This window comes from Mus caroli, chromosome 4 (genome assembly GCF_900094665.2).
Source record: "Mus caroli chromosome 4, CAROLI_EIJ_v1.1, whole genome shotgun sequence".
NCBI classification, from domain to species: domain Eukaryota; kingdom Metazoa; phylum Chordata; class Mammalia; order Rodentia; family Muridae; genus Mus; species Mus caroli.
This window is the reverse complement of record NC_034573.1, coordinates 123,710,636-123,729,369: the sequence shown is the minus strand read 5'-3', so window position 1 is coordinate 123,729,369 and position 18,734 is coordinate 123,710,636. Positions and strand designations below refer to the sequence as shown.

Sequence of the window (18,734 nt, the reverse complement as noted above, 5' to 3'; positions counted from 1 at the left end):
GGGTTTCTTTGTGCAGTCCTGGCTGTCCTGGAACTCACTCTGTAGACCAGGCTGGCCTCAATCTCAGAAATCCACCTGCCTCTGCCTCCCAAGTGCTGAGATTAAAGGCATGTGCCACCACTGCCCAGCGACTTCTAGAACCCTTAACCTTCGGTGTCAGGGTCTTCCTCGCCCTGGGTGGCCAACTTTCCACTGTTGGGAGGGGATAGGGGTGCAAGATAGCTAACCAGTTCCTGATTCTACCTTGATGGACAGTTCTGACCTTGGTCCAGACTGGCTTTTTGTTATTGTTTGGTGTGGGTGCTGTGTGTAGAATCCATGCCCTTGCACCTGCTAGGCAAGGTCTCTTACCAAACCCCATGCTCCAGGGTGGTTGGTTGGTTTGTTTGTTTTGTTTAGGCAAAGTTTCATGTGGTTCGGGCTAGCCTTGAACCTTGAACTCATAGTGTAGCCAATGCTGACCTTAAGCTTACTGATTTTTTACATTGAATATTTTGGATTTTTGTTTGTCTGTGGGGTGACGGGGCACAGGCATACCACATCATGTGCTTGGAGGTCAGAGTGCAACTCGCAAATAGGTCTCCTCCTTTCACCATGCCGGTCTAGGAGCTCAAACGCAGGTTGTCATGTCTGGTGACACATCACTGAGTCACCTCATCAGTCCTAACCTTCAGCTTTTTAATTCCCTGCCTCGACCTCCTGAATGATGATATTACAGGCATATGGCACTGTGCCTGGCTTTGTGAGGCGCTGGGGAATCCAAATCACAATTCACACTCACAAGGCAAGCACTTCGACTGAGCTCCATTCCCAGCCCCCTCCTCCTAACGCCCACATCCAGCCGCGGCTGCGCCTGCGTCTCATCCCAAGCTGCGGCAAGTTTCCTTTGCATTCTGGGTCTTTCTTCCTCTCTAGAACCATTTCCATGTCCTCGCTCAGACGAGAACCAATCATCTGCGTATTGTGCTAGGGCCATATTCTACTGGATCCCATTTGGTCCGTCTATAGGGATGGTCTCCATCTACAGATGGGAAGGGCAAGCTCAGCGCAGTTAAGAAAACAACCCAAGGTCACACAGCTTAGAAGCAAGACAGCCAAGGACAGAGAAGCATTCTGTTCAGTGTTGCAACCCAGCACATCCCATGGGCCTGGCACACAGTAGGTGCCAACTCAGTGCTGAGAGAATCAAGTGATCTCAGTACTGTGTGACCTCGGAGCTCTTGTTTGCCTCCTGTGCCTCACGCCCTCCTCCACAGGGATGAGTTGACTGTGTCTCACAGTGACTCGCCCACCAACAAGTGTGTATCTGCAGCGCCTTTGGAAACCGCCATTCCTTTCTCTTAGCTCCTCGCCTCTCGGACTCCATCATCCTTACCAGAGAAAGAACTACAGTTCTGGGGTCAGGTGCTCATCTCATTAAACACACAACTAGCTGGTTATGCTGGAGCATTCCTGGAGTCCCAGCACCTAGGAAGCAGAGGCAGGACGACCAAGATTTCAAGACTAGCCTTGGCTACGTGGTGAGTCTGAGGCTACCCTAGGCTGACATCAGGCCTTGTCTCAAATTAACAATTAATAATAAGGGCCCCGGGCATGGTGGTTCACATCTGTAAGCCTGTAAGCAGAGCATTGGGGAAGTTGAGGCAGGAGGTTTGATGCAAGTTCATGGTCAGCTGAGGCTACACAGTAAATTCTAGCTAAGTCTGAGCTTGTGTGAGGTCTTGTCTCAAACAAAAGAAAACAGAAACCCAGAAACAAGCCTCCAAGGTGTCTGATGGGTCTTATAGCTAGCATTGCTGTGCATCTCTCTAGGGGCGGATACCATTTGGTCAAATTCAGTATCAGTAGTTTGTAAACTCGATCCATGAAGACAATACTGTCAGATGCAATATCATGTTGGCTTTTCATACCACGCACCCATCTCTCAAAAATTACAACTGAAGTGGCACGCATCTGCCATCCCAGCCGACTCTTGGGAGGTTGAGGCCAGAAGACTGTGAATTCAAGAATCAGTCTATTTTTATCTAAGAGCTAGTCTCAAAAAATTTGAGCTATCCCTAAGCTAGAAATCACTCTCCTTCAGGTCTCATGGTTTTTCTTCCTGGAAACCTAGTGGAGATTTGTAAGTTCCCAGCCAGACCTATTGTTCTCCTGGGCCCTCAGTGTCTACCCAAAGGAGAATCATGGAGGGAAACCTATGCCAGTTGCCTGGCACAGAGCTGGACACATAATGGATATGAGAAACATGTGGGGTTGGCAAGATGGCTCTGCATATAAAGGTGCCTCCTTCCCAGCCTGACAACCAGGGTTCCATCTCCAGGACCCACATGGAGGAAGGAAAGAAGTGACCTTCGCAAAATGTCCTCTGATCTCTGCGTTCCCTCATGCTGAGGCACGCGTGAGCACGCGTGTACACACACACACAAATAAATGTAATAAAACTTTTAATTAAAATCATGAGACAGGGGAGTGTCTATGAAGATATGAACAAGTAAATGAGTAAGCCCCGTGGACCCTTGCCGAGAGTGATGGGTGGCTCCGGCCCACTCCTACCACTCTGACCTGATTCTGATCTAGCTCCAGCCCACACTTCTCCAGCTTGCTTACCCAGGGGCACAGGCCCTACATACACATCAGCTCACCCCAACCTTCCATGGCCAGGAACTGAGAGGTACTCCATTCTGACCCCTTCTGACCTCTGCCCCACCCCCTCACCCCACCCCACCCCTGCGGAGAGAGGGTATCACTCTAGGCAGCTGCCCACTTACTTGCACAGCCCTCCTCAGGGAGCCAAAGCCTTGGAGACTCCACGCAGACGTCAGGGCTCTGAGTTCCACGTCCCCTTCAGGCAAGGACAGCTTCTGGCCCCGGAACTCTGGCTGTTCGTATAGTATCCAGCTGTGGACCCAGACACCCCAGGGTCACAGGGCAGGAGATGGCACCCAGAGAGTCTGAGTAGCTGATGGAACTGCCGAAGAGCTCACCACCCTCCTTGCCCCACGTTCACAGCCAGGGCCCCCTTCCCCGGGCACTCTCCACTTACCAGCCTCGGATCACCCTTATGGACGCAACGGGGTCCCACGCTGAAGCATCCGCAATGTCTCCCCAGACCTCCCTGCCTCTGCCCCGGCAGCCAGGCTCTGAGAAGAGGATCACCTGAGAAAGCATAGCAGGTGTCCTCAGGCCCTGTCCCCAGGCACTGTCCCCTGCCAGCCTCCACTTGCCCCCAAACGCCTACCTTCCCAGGCCTGGTGTTCAGCTTGCCCTGGGTCTTCGGTGCTGGACTCTGAGACAGAGACAGGATTAGAAATGTACGGGGTCACCACTTCCCCCACACTGCTCCCTCACCTGGCCTCCACCCCAAGGATACAGCAAACAGAGAAGATTACACCATCGCTTCCAGCTCCCAGGGCCTCATCACCCTGTCCCAGGAGCTGGGATGACTTTTCTTCCCCAGCTTCCAGGCTCTGAGAAACAGCGAGCCATTTGGAAACTATACACTCCACTATACTAGGACACTGAGACCCCAATGCTGTGCATTGCAAAGTTCAACTAAGCTCTGATCTGATGACCCTGCCTCCTGGGACCCGGCCGCCCAACACCACTCTCTTCAACCATTCAAGGGGAAGCCAGGTATCGTCCCTTACCCCTACAAGGTCACTCACCCACCCTTCTGGGGGCTCGATAGGTGCTGGCTTCTCTGGAGGTGGCCTTCCGCTGCAGAGCAAGGGCAACTGTCCTGGCACCTTCCTGACCCCTGGTGCTCCGTGGAGTGGCAGAGCAGATAGTTTTGTGCCTAGTGGTTCCAGGGCAGGGGCATCCTTGTTGGTTGGCACCAGATTGCCAAAGAGAAGACTGCCTCCCAGGCGGGAAGTAGGTCGGTTACTGGGCTGAGGTTCCGGGCCTTGTCCAGCTACGAGCTTCTTCATCATCTCCATGGGAGAGCAGGTGACCTTAGTGGGCGTGGGTGGGTGGAGACCCAGGGAGGGGCGGGGCCCTGCTTTCTCCTGCCTCCGCCGGAGCTTCTCATCATCACTGAGATAAGGGTTCTCTAGCTCCTCTTCCTCCTCCTCCTCCTCCTCCTCCCCCTCCTCCTCCTCTTCCAATACAGGTCTCTCCTGGGGACCGGGCCCTGGTACACACGGCCCCAGCTGATCCTCTTCAATGGCGGGGAGCGTGGCGTACATAGCCAGGTAGGAGGAACGTGGAGCTCGGGGCAATCGGTGAGTTCGGAGGATCTCAGGGGGCTCCATGCTCCGCAGAGTATCCAGGAAAATCTCCAGGTCTGCAGTCAAGGCTGCTTCGTCCTCCTCCCTAGATGGCTCTGAGGGCACCTTCCCCTCAGTGGAGTCTGGGATGGGCTGGGATTCTGTGCTGGCCTCTGCTCCCATTGGCTTTGAGGTCGGAGAGCCTTCTAGACTGAGGGACTCCTTGGCCTCTGAAGAAGATGGGGCAAAGGGCACAGCAGGGCTCTGGAAACTTCCCTTTGGGGTAGGTGATGAGAGAGAGTTCCCTGGAGAATCTTGGATCATCTCGTCCTGTTTGGGGGGCAGGGGAGCAGGGAAGGTGGGGCCTTCAACAGCCTCTTTGCAGGGAACGGAACAGGGAGGAGGGATATTTTGAGGATGCTGGCCAACCTCCTTCTTGATGGAAGGACCTCCTTCTGCGTTCTCAACAACCGTGGTTGGCCTGGAGGATGAAGTTTTGGGAGCACCAGGGGCTTGCAGAACTTCTTTTGGGGTATGGGAATGGGCAGGAATACTCGGGCCTGGATACACCTCTTTCTGAGTAAGGGCAGGACTGGGCACATTCTCGGGGTCCGGAACGAGCTTATTCTTTGGTGAAGCTGGAGCACAAGGGCTTTGTGAGCTAGGGACAGCTTTCCTCCTCGGAGAGGACGGGCTCAGAGGTGGTTCCGGCACTGTAACCTCGCCCTTTGCCGTAGGGAGACCTGTAAACTTCTCTTTCACAGCGGGCAGAACGTGAGGGGTGGACTGGGCTTCGAGGTGTGAGGGCACCACAGGCTGCTCTGGAGACTGAGTCAAGGAGGCGGCACAGGTTTGGGGCTTGGGAGAAGAGGATGCTGGGACTTGGCTCTGAGAAGTCTGGTTGGGAAGTAGGACACTGGAGGCTCCCTGCAGCCTTGAAGATTCCTCAGTTCTGGCATCCGAGCCTTGGTCTCGGATTGGATGGGCTACAGGGATATCTATGTTCTGAGCAGGACGATCAACCGCAGGGACACCGACTGGGGCCAAGGCTGAGCTGCTATTCTTCAGCTCAGTTGTGCTGGTCTCGAGTGGTTGTCCCAGCGTCGTTCCCACTGTGCCACCTGGACCTGAGCCCCTTGCCGTAAGCATAGTGAGCCTTGGGATTCGGCTGGCAGGGGGGATGCGCTCAGCGGGCATGAGGTTGCTCAGCACTTCCAGGGCCTGGCTGCGGCTGGGTGAGCCCTCAGCTCTGGGGCTCACAACTACTGCCCGGACCGTTCGGGTCACATTGCGGCCCCTTGGCAGGGTCTCACCTGACATTGACGGTCCCACGCTCACGGAGCTGCTCACTCGCCGGTCCACATGACCTCCCACCACAGTCGTGGTGGTGGTGGTCCTCACCGTGCGTGTCACACGCCATTCCTCACGATTCCTGGAACCGCCGCTGGCGACGCCCACGTGAGGATGCGGACTTGGCTCACGAGGCCCAGGCAAGGGCACCAATAACTCAGTCCGAGCCATGGATCCCATGCCTGGTAGTTCAGGTCTAGGAGCCTGGGGGCCACCATCACCCCAATCCGCAGCCTCCTGCACCCTCACTGTTGGCCTTTTCTCCTTGGGGGGTGGAATATATTTCTTGGAAAAGATGGGCCCATGGCTCTGGAAGTTCGTGGATCCAGGCTCCTCCCCAGAACCCTGGCAATTGACAGTCTCTTCTTCCTTTTTAACAAAGCCATTGACTTCTTCTCGCCGGAAGCTGTGCTCAAACACGTTCTCCTGTGGGGCTTCCATCCTGGCACCTGACACCAGGGACACTTTGTGAAAACGGTGTCTGCTCTCTTCCTGGACAGGAGGCCGTTGGCGCCATGTCAATGTGGCACTGACCACTCGGGCCTCAGCTCGGGCCGGCGACCCAGCTGTCTCTTCCATCTTCCTTGTCACCCTGTGGACTGGCTCCCTACCGAAAGTTAAAAAGGGAGAAAGATGAGCACCAGGAAGCAGAAGGAGGGGTCCCCACAGCACAAAGCACCCGCCAGGCCCAGACCCAGCTGAGTAACCTCAGGCAAGTCATGTGACCCTTTGGTCTTTGTTTCCACATCTGTAAAATGGAGTAAGAGTCTCCGCTCAGATTGGAGTCACCAGAGACTTTTATGGGCTCACCTTACCACTTCCAAATGATGCCCATTGTCCAGGTCCCCAAAGGGTGTAGGCTAAGGCCTGACACCAAAAGGAGAGAGAAGAGAGGATGGGTCACGGTCTCATTGGCTTATAGAGCAAGGCTGGGTCTCTATGCAGGGGACCAAAGGCTAAGAAACAGGAAACAGAACCCTTCTGGAATTGTGTTCTGTCTCTATTCCACCAAGGTTTCATACATTTCTTTTCTTTTGGTTTTGTTTTGTTTGTTTTTGTTTTTTTAAGAACAGGGTTTCTCTGTGTAGTCCTGGCTGTCCTGGCACTTGATTTGTAGACCAGGTTAGCCTCTGCCTCCCCAGTGCTGGAATTAAAGGCATGCACCACCATCTCCTGGGTCCTTCAAAGTGTTTGCTTTGTTTGTTTGTTTGAGACAGGGTTTCTCTGTGTAGCCCTGGCTGTCCTGAAACTCACTTTATAGACCAGGCTGGCCTTGAACTCAGAGATCCACCTGCCTCTGCCTTCCAAGGTTTCTTAAAAGAGAAGCTGAGAAAAAATGTTTGGCCTCAAGCAGTGACAGTGTCCGGTCTCTGACATCTAGACATCTATCAATCAGTAGCAGATGACCTTGGGCAGGTCACTTCTTCAACTGCAGGCTCCTGGTGGGTTGATTCACACTTCAAGGGGTTTTTCAGGACAGAGAGAGAGAGAGAGAGAGAGAGAGAGAGAGCACAAACTGGCTTTGCAAACTAAAATGCTGGCTCATGAACTTCCCAGTGTCCCCTTAGGGGTCTGTGGCTATATGTTGGCAAGTGTGTACTTGAGTCACATGGGAAGTAGGCAGGGAACAGGGCACCACTGTGGGTCTCAGAGGTCCCTACACATACCCTCAGCCTTACAATGCACTACGCCTGAGATATCTTTCCCCTGAAACCATCCCCCCCTGCCCCATAGGTGGAGAAATTGGGGGAGGGGTGCAGAGAGGTGCTGGGATTAGAGACACGTGCCACTCCATCGTGCCACTTGCGTGTGTGTGTGTGTGTGTGTGTGTGTGTGTGTGTGTGTTTGACTGGATGCCTGCTGTCCACCTCATGCATTCAGGAGCCCACAGAAGTCAGAAGGTTTCAGATCTCTTGGGATGAAAGTTACGGGCAGTTTTGAGGCAACACATGAATGCTAGAAACTGAACCCCAGTCCTCTCCAAGAGCAGTAAGTGTTCTTAACGCCTGAGCCAGCTCTCCGGAGCCTTGGATCTTATTTCTTTGCAGTGCTGGAGATCAAACCCAGGACTTGGTGTGTGTTAGGCAGACACCCTGACTGAGTCTTCTTCTCAGCCCTCTTGTTTGTGTCCCTCCCTCATCTGAGTCTCTATTATTTTCTTCCCTAAACGGGGACAGTGAACCACACCTGCCGAAGTGGAAATCTGGGTTTGGGAATTTCTGGCTAAATGCTTTCCACTTTCATTGTTCTACTGAGCCTGATCAGGGAGTGCAGACTTCATGGCGAGCTCAGCGTGAGCTGGAGAAACAACGGCTCAGTAGTTAAGAATGAAATGCTGGTCTTACAGAAGATTCTAATTCAGTCCACAGCAATCATGTTGGGCTGCTTACAACTACCTGTAACTCCAGCTTTGGGAAACCCAGTGCCTCCTGCCCCAGGGCACCTGTGTTCACGTGCACATAACCATATATACAGATACACACATACACACACATAACCATACATACAGATACACACATATACATACACATAACCATACATACAGTACACACATACACACACATAACCATATATACAGATACACACATACACACACATAACCATATATACAGGTACACACATACACAGACACACATAACCATATATACAGATACACACATACACACACATAGCCATATATACAGATACACACATATACACACATAACCATATATACAGATACATACATACACACACATAACCATATATACAGATACACACACACATCAAATGATAAATCTTTAGTAAATTATAAACAAACACGCCTATTTTGCCAATGAGATTTAGAAGGTTCAGATGGATGCAAAACTATTATTCAGAGTCATCCCTTAGCTGTGGAGACTTGTACCCCAACCTCAGAGCTTAGCCACATTCCAAACTCCCCATATAAATGTTTATATAGGTTTACATATTTATCTGGTAAACTGAGTCTCTGTTTTGATGGTTACTCTATAAATTTTTTTTTAATATTTACTTGTTTGCTTTTATCCTTTCAGGGAGAGTCTCATTCTGTAGTCCTGGCTGTCCTGGAGCTCACTATGTAGACCAGGCTGACCTCGAACTCACAAGAGATCTCTACCTGAATCTGCCTCCCAAGTACTGAGATTAAAGGCTTGTACCACCACGCCTGGCCCTTTTTTGATGTTCTGAGATAGCATTTTGCTATGTAACTCTGGCTGGCCCGATAGCATTTATGTAGCCCACTGTGGGCTCCAACTTATAACAAGTCTCCTTTCTCACCTTCCCAAGCAGAGGGCTGGAATTATATGCGTATACTAGCATGGCTGAGTGGGGTTCACCCCAGGGTTTGCTCATTTGTTTGAGACAGGGCCGCATGTGGACCAGTGCGGCTTTGAACTCTCTGTTTCCAAAGAGGGTCTTGAACTTGTTTTTTTCTTAAGTTACATTTGGTGAGTGTGTGTGCCTGTATGTGTGTCCACATTCGTGTGTGTGTGTGTGTGTCCCACGATGCACATGAGGACAGCTTGTGGGTTGTCCCCTTCCACCATATGGGTTGACTACTGCAGACTGCAGACAACCTTTGTCCACTCCCTAGCCGTGACCTTGAACTTCTGATTCTCTTGTGTCTACTTCCTCTGAATGGTTGGTCAGATGATAGGCATGCCCAACCCTTCCTTTTCCCAGCTCTGGAATGTAACCTAGGGCTTCAGAGGTGCTAGGCAAACCCTCTACCAACTGGGGTACCTCTCAGCCCTGGGGTTCACTTCAGACCTTAAGGAGCAATCCTCGCTTATATCTCCAAGTATGACATAGCAAGGCTGTTTTCAGACCCAGGGACTCCAAAGACCCTGCTCACCTAGCCCCCAACAGCTATACCCAGAGTGAGAAATAGGCCCACTGCCCTAATTCTCTCCCCACTCCCTACCTCCCTCCTTCCTGAGAAACTGGAAGAAACAGAACTTTGACCTGCCCTGTGGCCCAGCAGTGACTCAGGTTTTATAAGAGGGCATAGATGAAAGGGCCTGAGGCCCACAGATGTCTGACTCAACTCCAGGACCCCTGCTGGTTGTTACTAGTGTCTGGGATAGAGTCTGTGGGGCCTCTGACAGCCTGTGAATAAGGATGGGGAGTCCTGGATGACCCCCAAGACTTCCTTAGCCAGGGTCAGTTGAGAACAGACACACATAGACACCCTAGGCCCAAACTCGGCTCCTTACAACAGCCCGACCCTGCCACCCTCACCGAAGCCGTGCTCTCTCCCCTGGGATCCCCCACTTTGTCCCTTACTCAGCACCACACAAGTGGCCTCTTCCTCACAGAGTCCCCTGTCTTCATCCCCCGAGATCGCTTGTTGTTGGCGGCAAGTGACAAAGCTTGAGCTCGAACTGTTCGCTCATTCATTCACTCAGTGCTAATTATTTGGGGCCAAGTGCCAAGTCCTGGCCAGACTCACCCAAGGCTAGCTTTCTTAAGAAGCTGATATCCCAGGAGTCCGCAGCTAAAGGGTCAGATGTTTGGAAGGTCCCATGGGCTTCAGCAAGGCCACAGGGAAACAGCTCGGGGGAAACTGAAGGAAGGCAGTCCGCGCAGGGTTGTATTGATGACGTCCCAGCAATCAGCTCCATGCCATTCTGGGCCCAGCCCAACCCAGGGACAACACCCCCTGATGGCCATTCATTCCTTAAGCATGTGGTCATAGCTTCTGCTTGAATATTTCTAGGGACAGGGAGGTCACCTCCTGACAGTTCACATGTCCCATCCCTAGACAGTCAAGATGGCTAGGGTGTTTTTCATGTGTGTTGGAATGTGCCTGCCTATAGCTCCCCACTTTTGTCTTTGTCTGGAGACACACCCCAGTAACCTAGCTACCACCCCTGCAAACACAAGGGCCTGTTCCAAGAGCCCTCTCTTCTCCACGTCTACAAGTGGATTTGCTAGCAAGGTGACCTGTGACCTCTAAGCAAGGTGTGTGGGTATGGGAAGGGAGAGGCTAAGGGGGGTGTGGGGGGAGCGTGGGAAAAAAATCTCAGCTAACCCAACAAGTCCTGGGATTCTCCCCGCTTACCTGTGAGTCACCCCCAAACTAGGCCAAACCAGTCCACAGGCCCACATGCTGCCAAACACATGGCGCATCAGACAGGCATTCACAGAGTCGAAGACCCACCACATTACACAGCACAGAAATACAGAGATACCCGCCTAGACAAACGCAGCCAGGAACACACAGCAACACACACATGGTCACACACCAAGAGACACAAACACACAGGGGCACTGTAGGCGTGCAAGCCACACACTCCGTTATAGAACACATAGGCACCACAGCACATGTGTGCACGTATCTCCGGCACACACCCATTCAGCTCACAGCCAACAAACAAGCTCTCTCTGCTTTGCAATTCATCTGCCCTTGAATAGGGACCTGTACTTGGTGCACGCAGAGCTCACACATTCCTGCGTGCTACCCGGCTGTACTCTGCCCTTTTCCCCACATTAGTCAAACCTGCTTAAAGAACCCTCCAGCAGAGAGTGGGTCCAGAAGGACAGTGTCCCTGAGAGTCACCTCCTTCCTCTCTAGGGACCTCTTACATTCCAACTCCAGGCTGTATTCATACCTAGACCCCAGTCAACCAGAACCCCATGTCCCCCACCTCACCCTCCTGCCTGTTTCCCATCTGCATCTAAAACCAGCTCACTTTCCATCCCCTTGTCCTTGTACAGACTGCCTTCCCATGCTGGGGTACCCTGACAGCTCTCAGGGCCAGTTTGGATCATCTGTGTCCTCCTCCCTAGGCACAGAGCTGGCACACCAACCCCTACCTGGACCTCCTCACTTTGGCTTTGTTAAGGGTGCTTTTAGATCCATAGTATTTTCCACACAGCAACCACAGGTTACCCTGTGCTCTGCACAGGGCCAAAGAGACCTCTTTGCAAGGTGTGCAGCCTTAGGGGGTTTGGGGAGGTGGCTAGGGCATAGACAGACCTGAGTTTGAATTCTGACTGGCTGGTTAGCTTTGGGCAAGTGACTTATTCTTTCGGAACCTCAGTCTCCTGCTCTTGTTAGCTGGGGTTGATGGGAAGGTTAGCTCCTAGTCTGTGGATTAAAGAAGACTACACTTACACTTGAACAACAAAGCATAGATGACTGGTGCCTCTGCCATCAGCAGCAGCTTCTCAGAGGCCCCTCTGGTGGCCTAGGACTCGCCTAAAGAGGCCCCAACTTCATTCCTCCTCACTGAGTTATGAAGAAGCCATGCCTCCCCGCTCCGAGCCTACCAGGATGATTTAGGGGACTCACTTCAACACAAATAAAACTCTTCTAAGCTTGGGAGTCTCGGCGCCTCTTTTCGTGGCTGCCCGCAGAGCCCGGTGGGATAATTACCATTGCCAATGGCGTGTACTTAATGAGCATCCCTGTTATTTTGCCAGCCCAGCTCAATGGAGTTCAAAGCATGCTCCAGTAGCCACCCCCTTCTTCCTCATCTCTGACTACCATACCCATTCAGCAAAGCAAGACTCAGAGAAGTTAAGCAACCTGTGCCAGGGCGCCCAGCACCTTGGCAAGGTGCCTATTCCCAGGCTGAGTCTGCAATCTCTTGCAAAGAACCCAGGATTAACAAGAGTAGCTGAAAGGAAGGTTACCCTGGCTAGCCTATCTTCTCCATGATGAGGTTTCCCTTCCAGGGGTGGGGGGACAGGGAAGGAAGGCAGAGGTGGTTTTCAGCCTAGGGGTGGAGAGAGAGAGAGAGAGAGAGAGAGAGAGAGAGAGAGAGAGAGAGAGAGAGAGAATATGAGAGAGAGAATATGAGAGAGAGAATATGAGAGAGAGAATATGAGAGAGAGAATGAGGGAGTGGACACAGAGTCTCCCCAAGCCCCGTCTCACACCCAAGGGTACCAAAATGAATGGGAGCTTCAAGTCTGGGGAGTCCAGGAACAAGGCAGAGGGACCCAAGTAGGAGTTGCCACATCAGACTCACCTTCCGCCATCACGTCCCTCGGGCGCCAACCTTTACTTACCGGCTGTGTGGGAATCCAGGTTCCCAGCCCACTAGGAGCTTCTGCCGGACCTTGCTTGCCTGATGCTGTGGGGCTCTCAGCGGCGGCTCCCCAGGCGGGTTGATTGGATACCCAGTGATGGGGCGGAGTTCCTGAGGAGGCTCCTGCCAGCCCCTGGATTCCTCAGGGCCGCAGGGGTGGGGAGCTGGTCTGGCCGGTTCCCTACCTTCCTCCCCAGGTACCCGTCCGCACCCTCGCAGGGTGACAGTGATATGGTAGCGGGTTCTTCTGACACAGAGACGAGTGTGTACGGGCTCTGGCTCTGGCTCGGCTGGCCCTGGGGTGTCGGGCTTACCCTTTGCCCTTGCTGCTGTGAGAAAGGACTCCGGGTGGAGCCATAGGGGTGCGTCTTCCAGGTTGCCAGGTAGCTCTGGGGCGCTGTGTTGGGAGTGCTGGCAGGGGGCGCCTGGCCATCCCTGTTTCAAAGAAGGTGATGCAGGCTCTGGGCCAGAGGGATGGCTGGGACCACCGATGGCTTCGGCAGAGCCTGCTGGTACTGGACACTCATGCTCCGTCGAGCCATAGCCAGCCAAGTCACAGGTGCTGCCCACAGCTGGCCTCTGTAGCCTCCCCAGGGGGTCAGTTTGTCTTCCTGAGCTGTGGAGTCGCTTCTGACTCCATAAACCACCGTGGCTCCTGACCCGAAGGTCCCATTCTGAGTGGCTTTGGGTTTGGACCTGGTGGAAAACAGAGGCAGGGACAAAGTGACAGGAACATGGTGTGGCATCTCCCCTCTGGAATCTAGGGACCCCTGGCTATCTTTGGCTGTTCTCCTTGACCCACAGGAAACTGAGTAGGACCTCTCAGAGCAAGACAGTGGGACAGGACCCAGGCCTAGCCTTTCCCGACTATCTTACGCTATAGGAAAGAGAACATGGAACCACATAGTAGGGAGGGGAGGACTGCTAGCTGTCAGGTGCCACACTGCTGCCCTATGCACAGGGGTGGCACTGGGCCGGACTCTAACTGCTCTTCCTGAAGCTTCCTCACAACTGTGGTGCAGCTTTCTGAGTCCCCAGCCTCTGGCCCTAATTTAGGGATTAGGGAGTGTGTGGGCAAACCTGGCCCAGCTGCCCACAGCCTCTGCCTGTTCCCAGTCATCAAAAGGCCTGCGGCCTCCTTCCCTAGGCCCTCCCAGCCCCAAGTTCCCACAGGATAGAAGCAAGCTCCACTACCCCGCTCAGAGGAAGGGGACAATTCCTGACCTATCTGCTGTCCTCCCTGGGAGGGAACAGTTGTGGGAACACTGGGAAGAAGATAAGGAGCCCAGACACTGGCCTCACATTACCAGTTTTGTTTTTTTCTTTTTAAGATTTATTTATTTATGTATGTATGTATGAGTACATAGTTGCTGCCTTCAGACACACCAGAAGAGGGCATTGGATCCCATTACAGATGGTTATAAGCCATCACGTGGTTGGTAGGAATTGAACTCAGGTCCTCTGGAAGAGCAGTCAGTGCCTTTAACCACTGAGCTATCTCTCCAGCCCATATTACCAGTTTTTAAGGATGTTCTTGGAAGCAAGGGAACCAAATCTGGGGACAAGGTGCCATCTAGCAGGGGCCTTTGAGCCCACCGTCCTTTTCTGTTTTGTTTCTGTGTTTGTGTTTTTTTAAGACAGGGGCTCACTATGTAGATCTGGCTGTCTTCACTCTCTAGACCAGGCTGGACTCCAGAGATCCTCCTGCCTTTGCACCTTCAGTGCTGTGATCAAAGGCGTGCGCCACCACGTCCAGTGTGATTCCGTCGTCTTTAAGTTACTCATTTATGAAACAGACGTGGTCTCCAGTTCCTCAGGGGCTAGACACCCTGAGAGATCCGAGAGACAGCATCATCGGGCCCTCATGGAGGCGACGTGGGTTGGAATCCCAGCTCCTCCACACTCTAAGGGAGGTGGACCGCGGATATGTAGGTATGTAAATTGACCGTGATCAGAGCAGCACATGACTCCCGACACGCTACACAGAGATATAATCCGGGCAGAGTACCCAGGCACAGGAGCACCCGCTTATACAAAGAGGAGCAAAGGGGGGTGGGGACTTGGCTGCTTGATGACCTCAGGAGGTAGGTATCTGTTCTCCAAAGGTGCACACTTCTATTTATTCTTTTAAACACTTCCTCTTTTAACTCATTGGATATTAATTTTTAGTTATGTGCACATGCATCTGGCTGCATGCAGATGTGTGCAGGTACCCACGCAGTCCGGGTGGTATTGGATTCTTTGAAGGTAAAGTTACAGGCGGTTGTGAATCACCAGATAGGGGGTGCTGGGAACAGAACCCAGGCCTATAAAGAGCTGCAAATGCTTGTAACCATGGAACCCGTCTCTCCAGCATCAACCGCACACACTTTTGACACCCTGATATTCTGTTGTCCTCTCTGCATCTATTACTGAATTCCTCTCCACGGCTCTGACACAGGTACTACTTGGCCTCTTTAGCAGAGGAGGGGGAGAGATCTCCAGGGCCACACAAGGCATCAAAAACAGGGAGAACCCACAAGTCTCGGTTCTTCATCCTGCCCAGCCCTCCAGAGCTCCTGCCCCCAGCCTGGCGTTTCAGGTTTATCCTACCTTGAGGCTGACGTCGTTGGTGCTGCCCTGACCCTGAGCAAGGTCAGGGCAGCTCTGGCCGCCCCAGGGCCTAAGAAGGAAGCACAGGGAAAAAGAATAAGGACAATTCTGCTGTTCCAACACCTTCCCAACACATAGACTGAGATTAGTGGCCCCTGTCCCGCTAAACCAGGGCCCACAGCGCCGCAGAACGAGCAACAGCATCCTCTGCTTCCTTCACCAGTCCCCTAACACACACACGGGGGCGGAGGGGGAACGACACACAAACGGGGGTGGGGGGACAACACACACAGCGGGGGGGGAATGACACACACACACGGGGGGGGGACAATACACACACAGAGGGGGGAACACACAAGGGGGGGGGGAACAACACACACGGGGGGGGGGACGGGACACAAGAGCACAGTCCCCCGGTGACTTTATTACTTCCTGTTTACCAAAGCCCTCTGAGTATCAGGCTTGACCCTAGGATCTCTACCTACCTATCTGATCATTTTTAGACCTCAAAAAAATGTCAGCAACTGTATTCTTCAGATAAGAAAAACAGAGGCACAGAGAGTCAAAGTCACTTGCCCAGAGTCACACAGCTTGTGACCTCTGCCTTAGGCAGAAAGTCAGCAGGACTGTCCCGCTCCAAAGCTTGACTGGACACTGTATTAACGGGTGAAAAACTTAGAAGTGTGTTGCCCAACCCGACGCCCCTCCCCCTGGGTGGGATCAGCCAGTATCAGAGGCCTGTGGCTCGGTTCAGGGTCCCATTCCCAGGACTGGTAAGAATGGGGCCCAACTGTGTACGCGGCGGCATGCATGTATCATCATGCTGGCTCTGCAGTCCTCCTCCTGCCCTCCTCACTTCTGACTCAATTGCACCCCAAGCCAGCCTCCTGTCTGAGTGTGGAGGGGTGTGGGGAGAGCCTATCAGGCCTATAGGGCAGGTTTCTGCCAGACAGGGTAAGGGAGAGGGTGTGTCTTCCAGGTGGGAGTGGGCGGAGCTCTAGCAGGGTGTGGGCACCCCAGGGGACCCGGGCTTCCAGGCACAAGGTGGCTGCGCCTTCCCCTCTTTAGGGTGAGAGAGCAATCCCATCCCCTCCCTGCTGCCCCTACCACGCCCTCTTCCCTCCTGGGCCAGCAGGCCTGAAGACAGCTGCGTCACGATAAGATCAGAACAAATTGCCCAGTAACTGCATAGACATACAAACACCCAACACCTGGTACCAACAGCACACCCACACACTCTGCTCATGCAGGGCCTATGAACTATGGGGGCCCACTGGAATTTTCACTATCCCCTCCAAGCCATTGGGTTCAGCCATCCACAGGGCAGGGCTGTCCTCCACTCTGAGCTACCATGAAGGGCTCAGAGAGGTAAAGGAACTTGCCCAGGCTACTCAGCCAGCAGGCAACCATGGGTTGTAGCCTACCATCACTGGCTTCTGCTCTCGCCATCTCCATAGCAACCGGGGTTTGGAGAAGCGCCTTTCAGAAGTCAGCCAGCCGAGGGGAGGGGCGTATGTCTCAGCCTCATCTCTTCCCAACAGTGTGACTTTAGGTAGGTGACTTCACGTCTCTGAACCTCTACTTCCGGACCTGAGTCACACTCGTTATGTCTTCCAAGGCTGCCAAGAGGATTGCTTCAGTTCAGCCAGGGAAAGCACGAAGCAAGTGGCACATAAAGGTTTATTGTAGGTACAGTCTAGAGTTATCGCCAGGTTCCGGGGTGACAGGGGAAGCCCATGTGTGGCAACTGAGGGCAAAAAGACAGTTCCAGAACTTGTCGGGGGCTCACAACAAAGGACCTCAGAGGCCGGAGAAACATTGCCCTGGGACGTGAGAACCAAAGTCCACAGCGGCAGCCGGCAGCAAAAGGAGGTACTACTGGGTGGACAATTCTTAGTTGCAGCTTGCCTGACAGGAAGTTGTCAAAGTTGCTTTAAGTTACAAAACAAAAACACTCAGACAATCCAAAGTCTTGGAACATATTTGTAATCCCAGCACTTAGAAGGCTGGGTAAGAAGACAGGCACAAGTTCGAGGCCAGCATGGTCTACATGCGTACCCCTACCTTATCTTCTAAGGCACACACACACACACACACACACACCACACAAAGAAATTCCACAGTTCACAGATCCAAATCATGGCACAAGGTCACTCCTCATGCCTGCCGATTAGAACTCTACATTTTTATACACTGAGAAAGAGGGAGAGTCACAAACACATACCCCTAGGCCAGGGTTGCTCCACCCAGCCTTTCTCCATCTCCCCTCACCTATCCTGGAGTCTGGCCTCCTTTGAGATCTTCCCCTTCCTCTCCCTTCGGCCCACTAGTCCAGTCAAGACCTGGGCCAGGCGAGCTCGGAAGCCCCTGCGCTGTTCTCTCATGGCGAGATCCGGGTCTCCAGGTCTGGGGCTTTGGACCGGTGGATCACTTGGCTGAGGGTGCCACCGGATCCACTGTCCAGGCCAGAGAAGCGCCTCCTCCGGCCCGTCCCTCTGTGCAAACAGCAACCTTGCAAGCAAGGGCAGCGGGTGGGGACCTGATCCAGATGTTGTCCATGCCCTGGGGCTGAAGGTGCACCCTTAGGGGGCTGTGCCCACCTCAGGTCTCACTCCAAAGCACTCCTCCGAAGTCCCACACAGACCTCCCCCCTCCCGAGCTCCTGCTCTCTGCTCGGTCTGCCTCTGGGAGGTGGATTTGTGTGCGCACTCGGAGAGTAGGACCTGCTCACAAAAGTTCGTAAAGACGAAGGGGAGTCTGGGACCCCCGGGACTAGGAAGCTGGACCCAGTCTAGGGAGCTCCAGGAGTTGCTAGGTCCCTGGAGCAGAGCGCGGGCAGGAAGCAGGCAGAGTCCCGCCAACTGGACCAGCTGGGCGGGGCTTAGCCAAAGGGCTGACTTCCCCACACCCCAAAGGTGTGACAAAAGGTGAGCAAAGCCAGGGCCTTCTTTGCTGACAGGGCCAAAGCTCGCCCACCTTGCCATTGCCTGATGGGCTCCCTAGGAGGGTTCTTGGAGCCACCTACCACGTGGAGTGGGATTGTCACTCCATATGAAGGTGAGGAAGCCACCTGAAACCAACAGAGGTGCTACTGGCACCCCCTGCCGCAGTGGGTCACAGAACCTCACAGAGGCTAAAATTGAGTCATTTGTTGCAGCTTTCTTTTATTGCGCTTCTAATCTGATGTCCCAGGCAGTTTGGGCAGTTCGTTTGCCTGCCTGGCTCACAGGTCAGAGGAAGGAACACTTCACACATCTTAGGGGATCCCCAGGAGGTAGGCCATTGGGCTCAATTGCCCCATTCTTTTGAGGCACTTCCTTTTCTGTAGTCCTGATTGGTTGGATGCCCTTTGCCCCCTGGTTCTGGTACACGGGAGACATCATAATTCTGGGTCATGAGAGGACAGGAATATCTTTTTTTTTTAATAAAGACCTATTTATTTTATGTATATAAGTACACTGTTGCTGTCTTCAGACATACCAGAAGAGGACATCAGATCCCATTACAGATGGTTGTGAGCCACCATGTGGTTGGTGGGACTTGAA

At 53.2% G+C, this 18,734-nt stretch overlaps 1 protein-coding gene across 2 annotated transcripts in view; it reads right to left on the bottom strand.

Annotated features, from left to right (window-relative positions):
• Crybg2 (crystallin beta-gamma domain containing 2) overlaps positions 1-12,880 on the bottom strand; it is a 27,211-nt gene extending 14,331 nt beyond the window's left edge. Inside the window, exons 1-5 of one of the 2 annotated variants that reach the window (XM_029475846.1) lie at positions 12,578-12,880; positions 3,666-6,165; positions 3,239-3,286; positions 3,044-3,156; positions 2,769-2,898 (exon numbers count right to left, since the gene is read on the bottom strand). In XM_029475846.1, coding sequence (XP_029331706.1) covers positions 2,769-2,898; positions 3,044-3,156; positions 3,239-3,286; positions 3,666-6,137 — 2,763 coding nt within the window. In that variant the 5' untranslated portion in view covers positions 6,138-6,165; positions 12,578-12,880. Of the gene's footprint in view, positions 1-2,768; positions 2,899-3,043; positions 3,157-3,238; positions 3,287-3,665; positions 6,166-12,537 lie in introns of both variants that reach the window. The other variant, XM_029475847.1, reaches the window with a different exon arrangement.
• Positions 12,881-18,734: the final 5,854 nt, after the last annotated feature.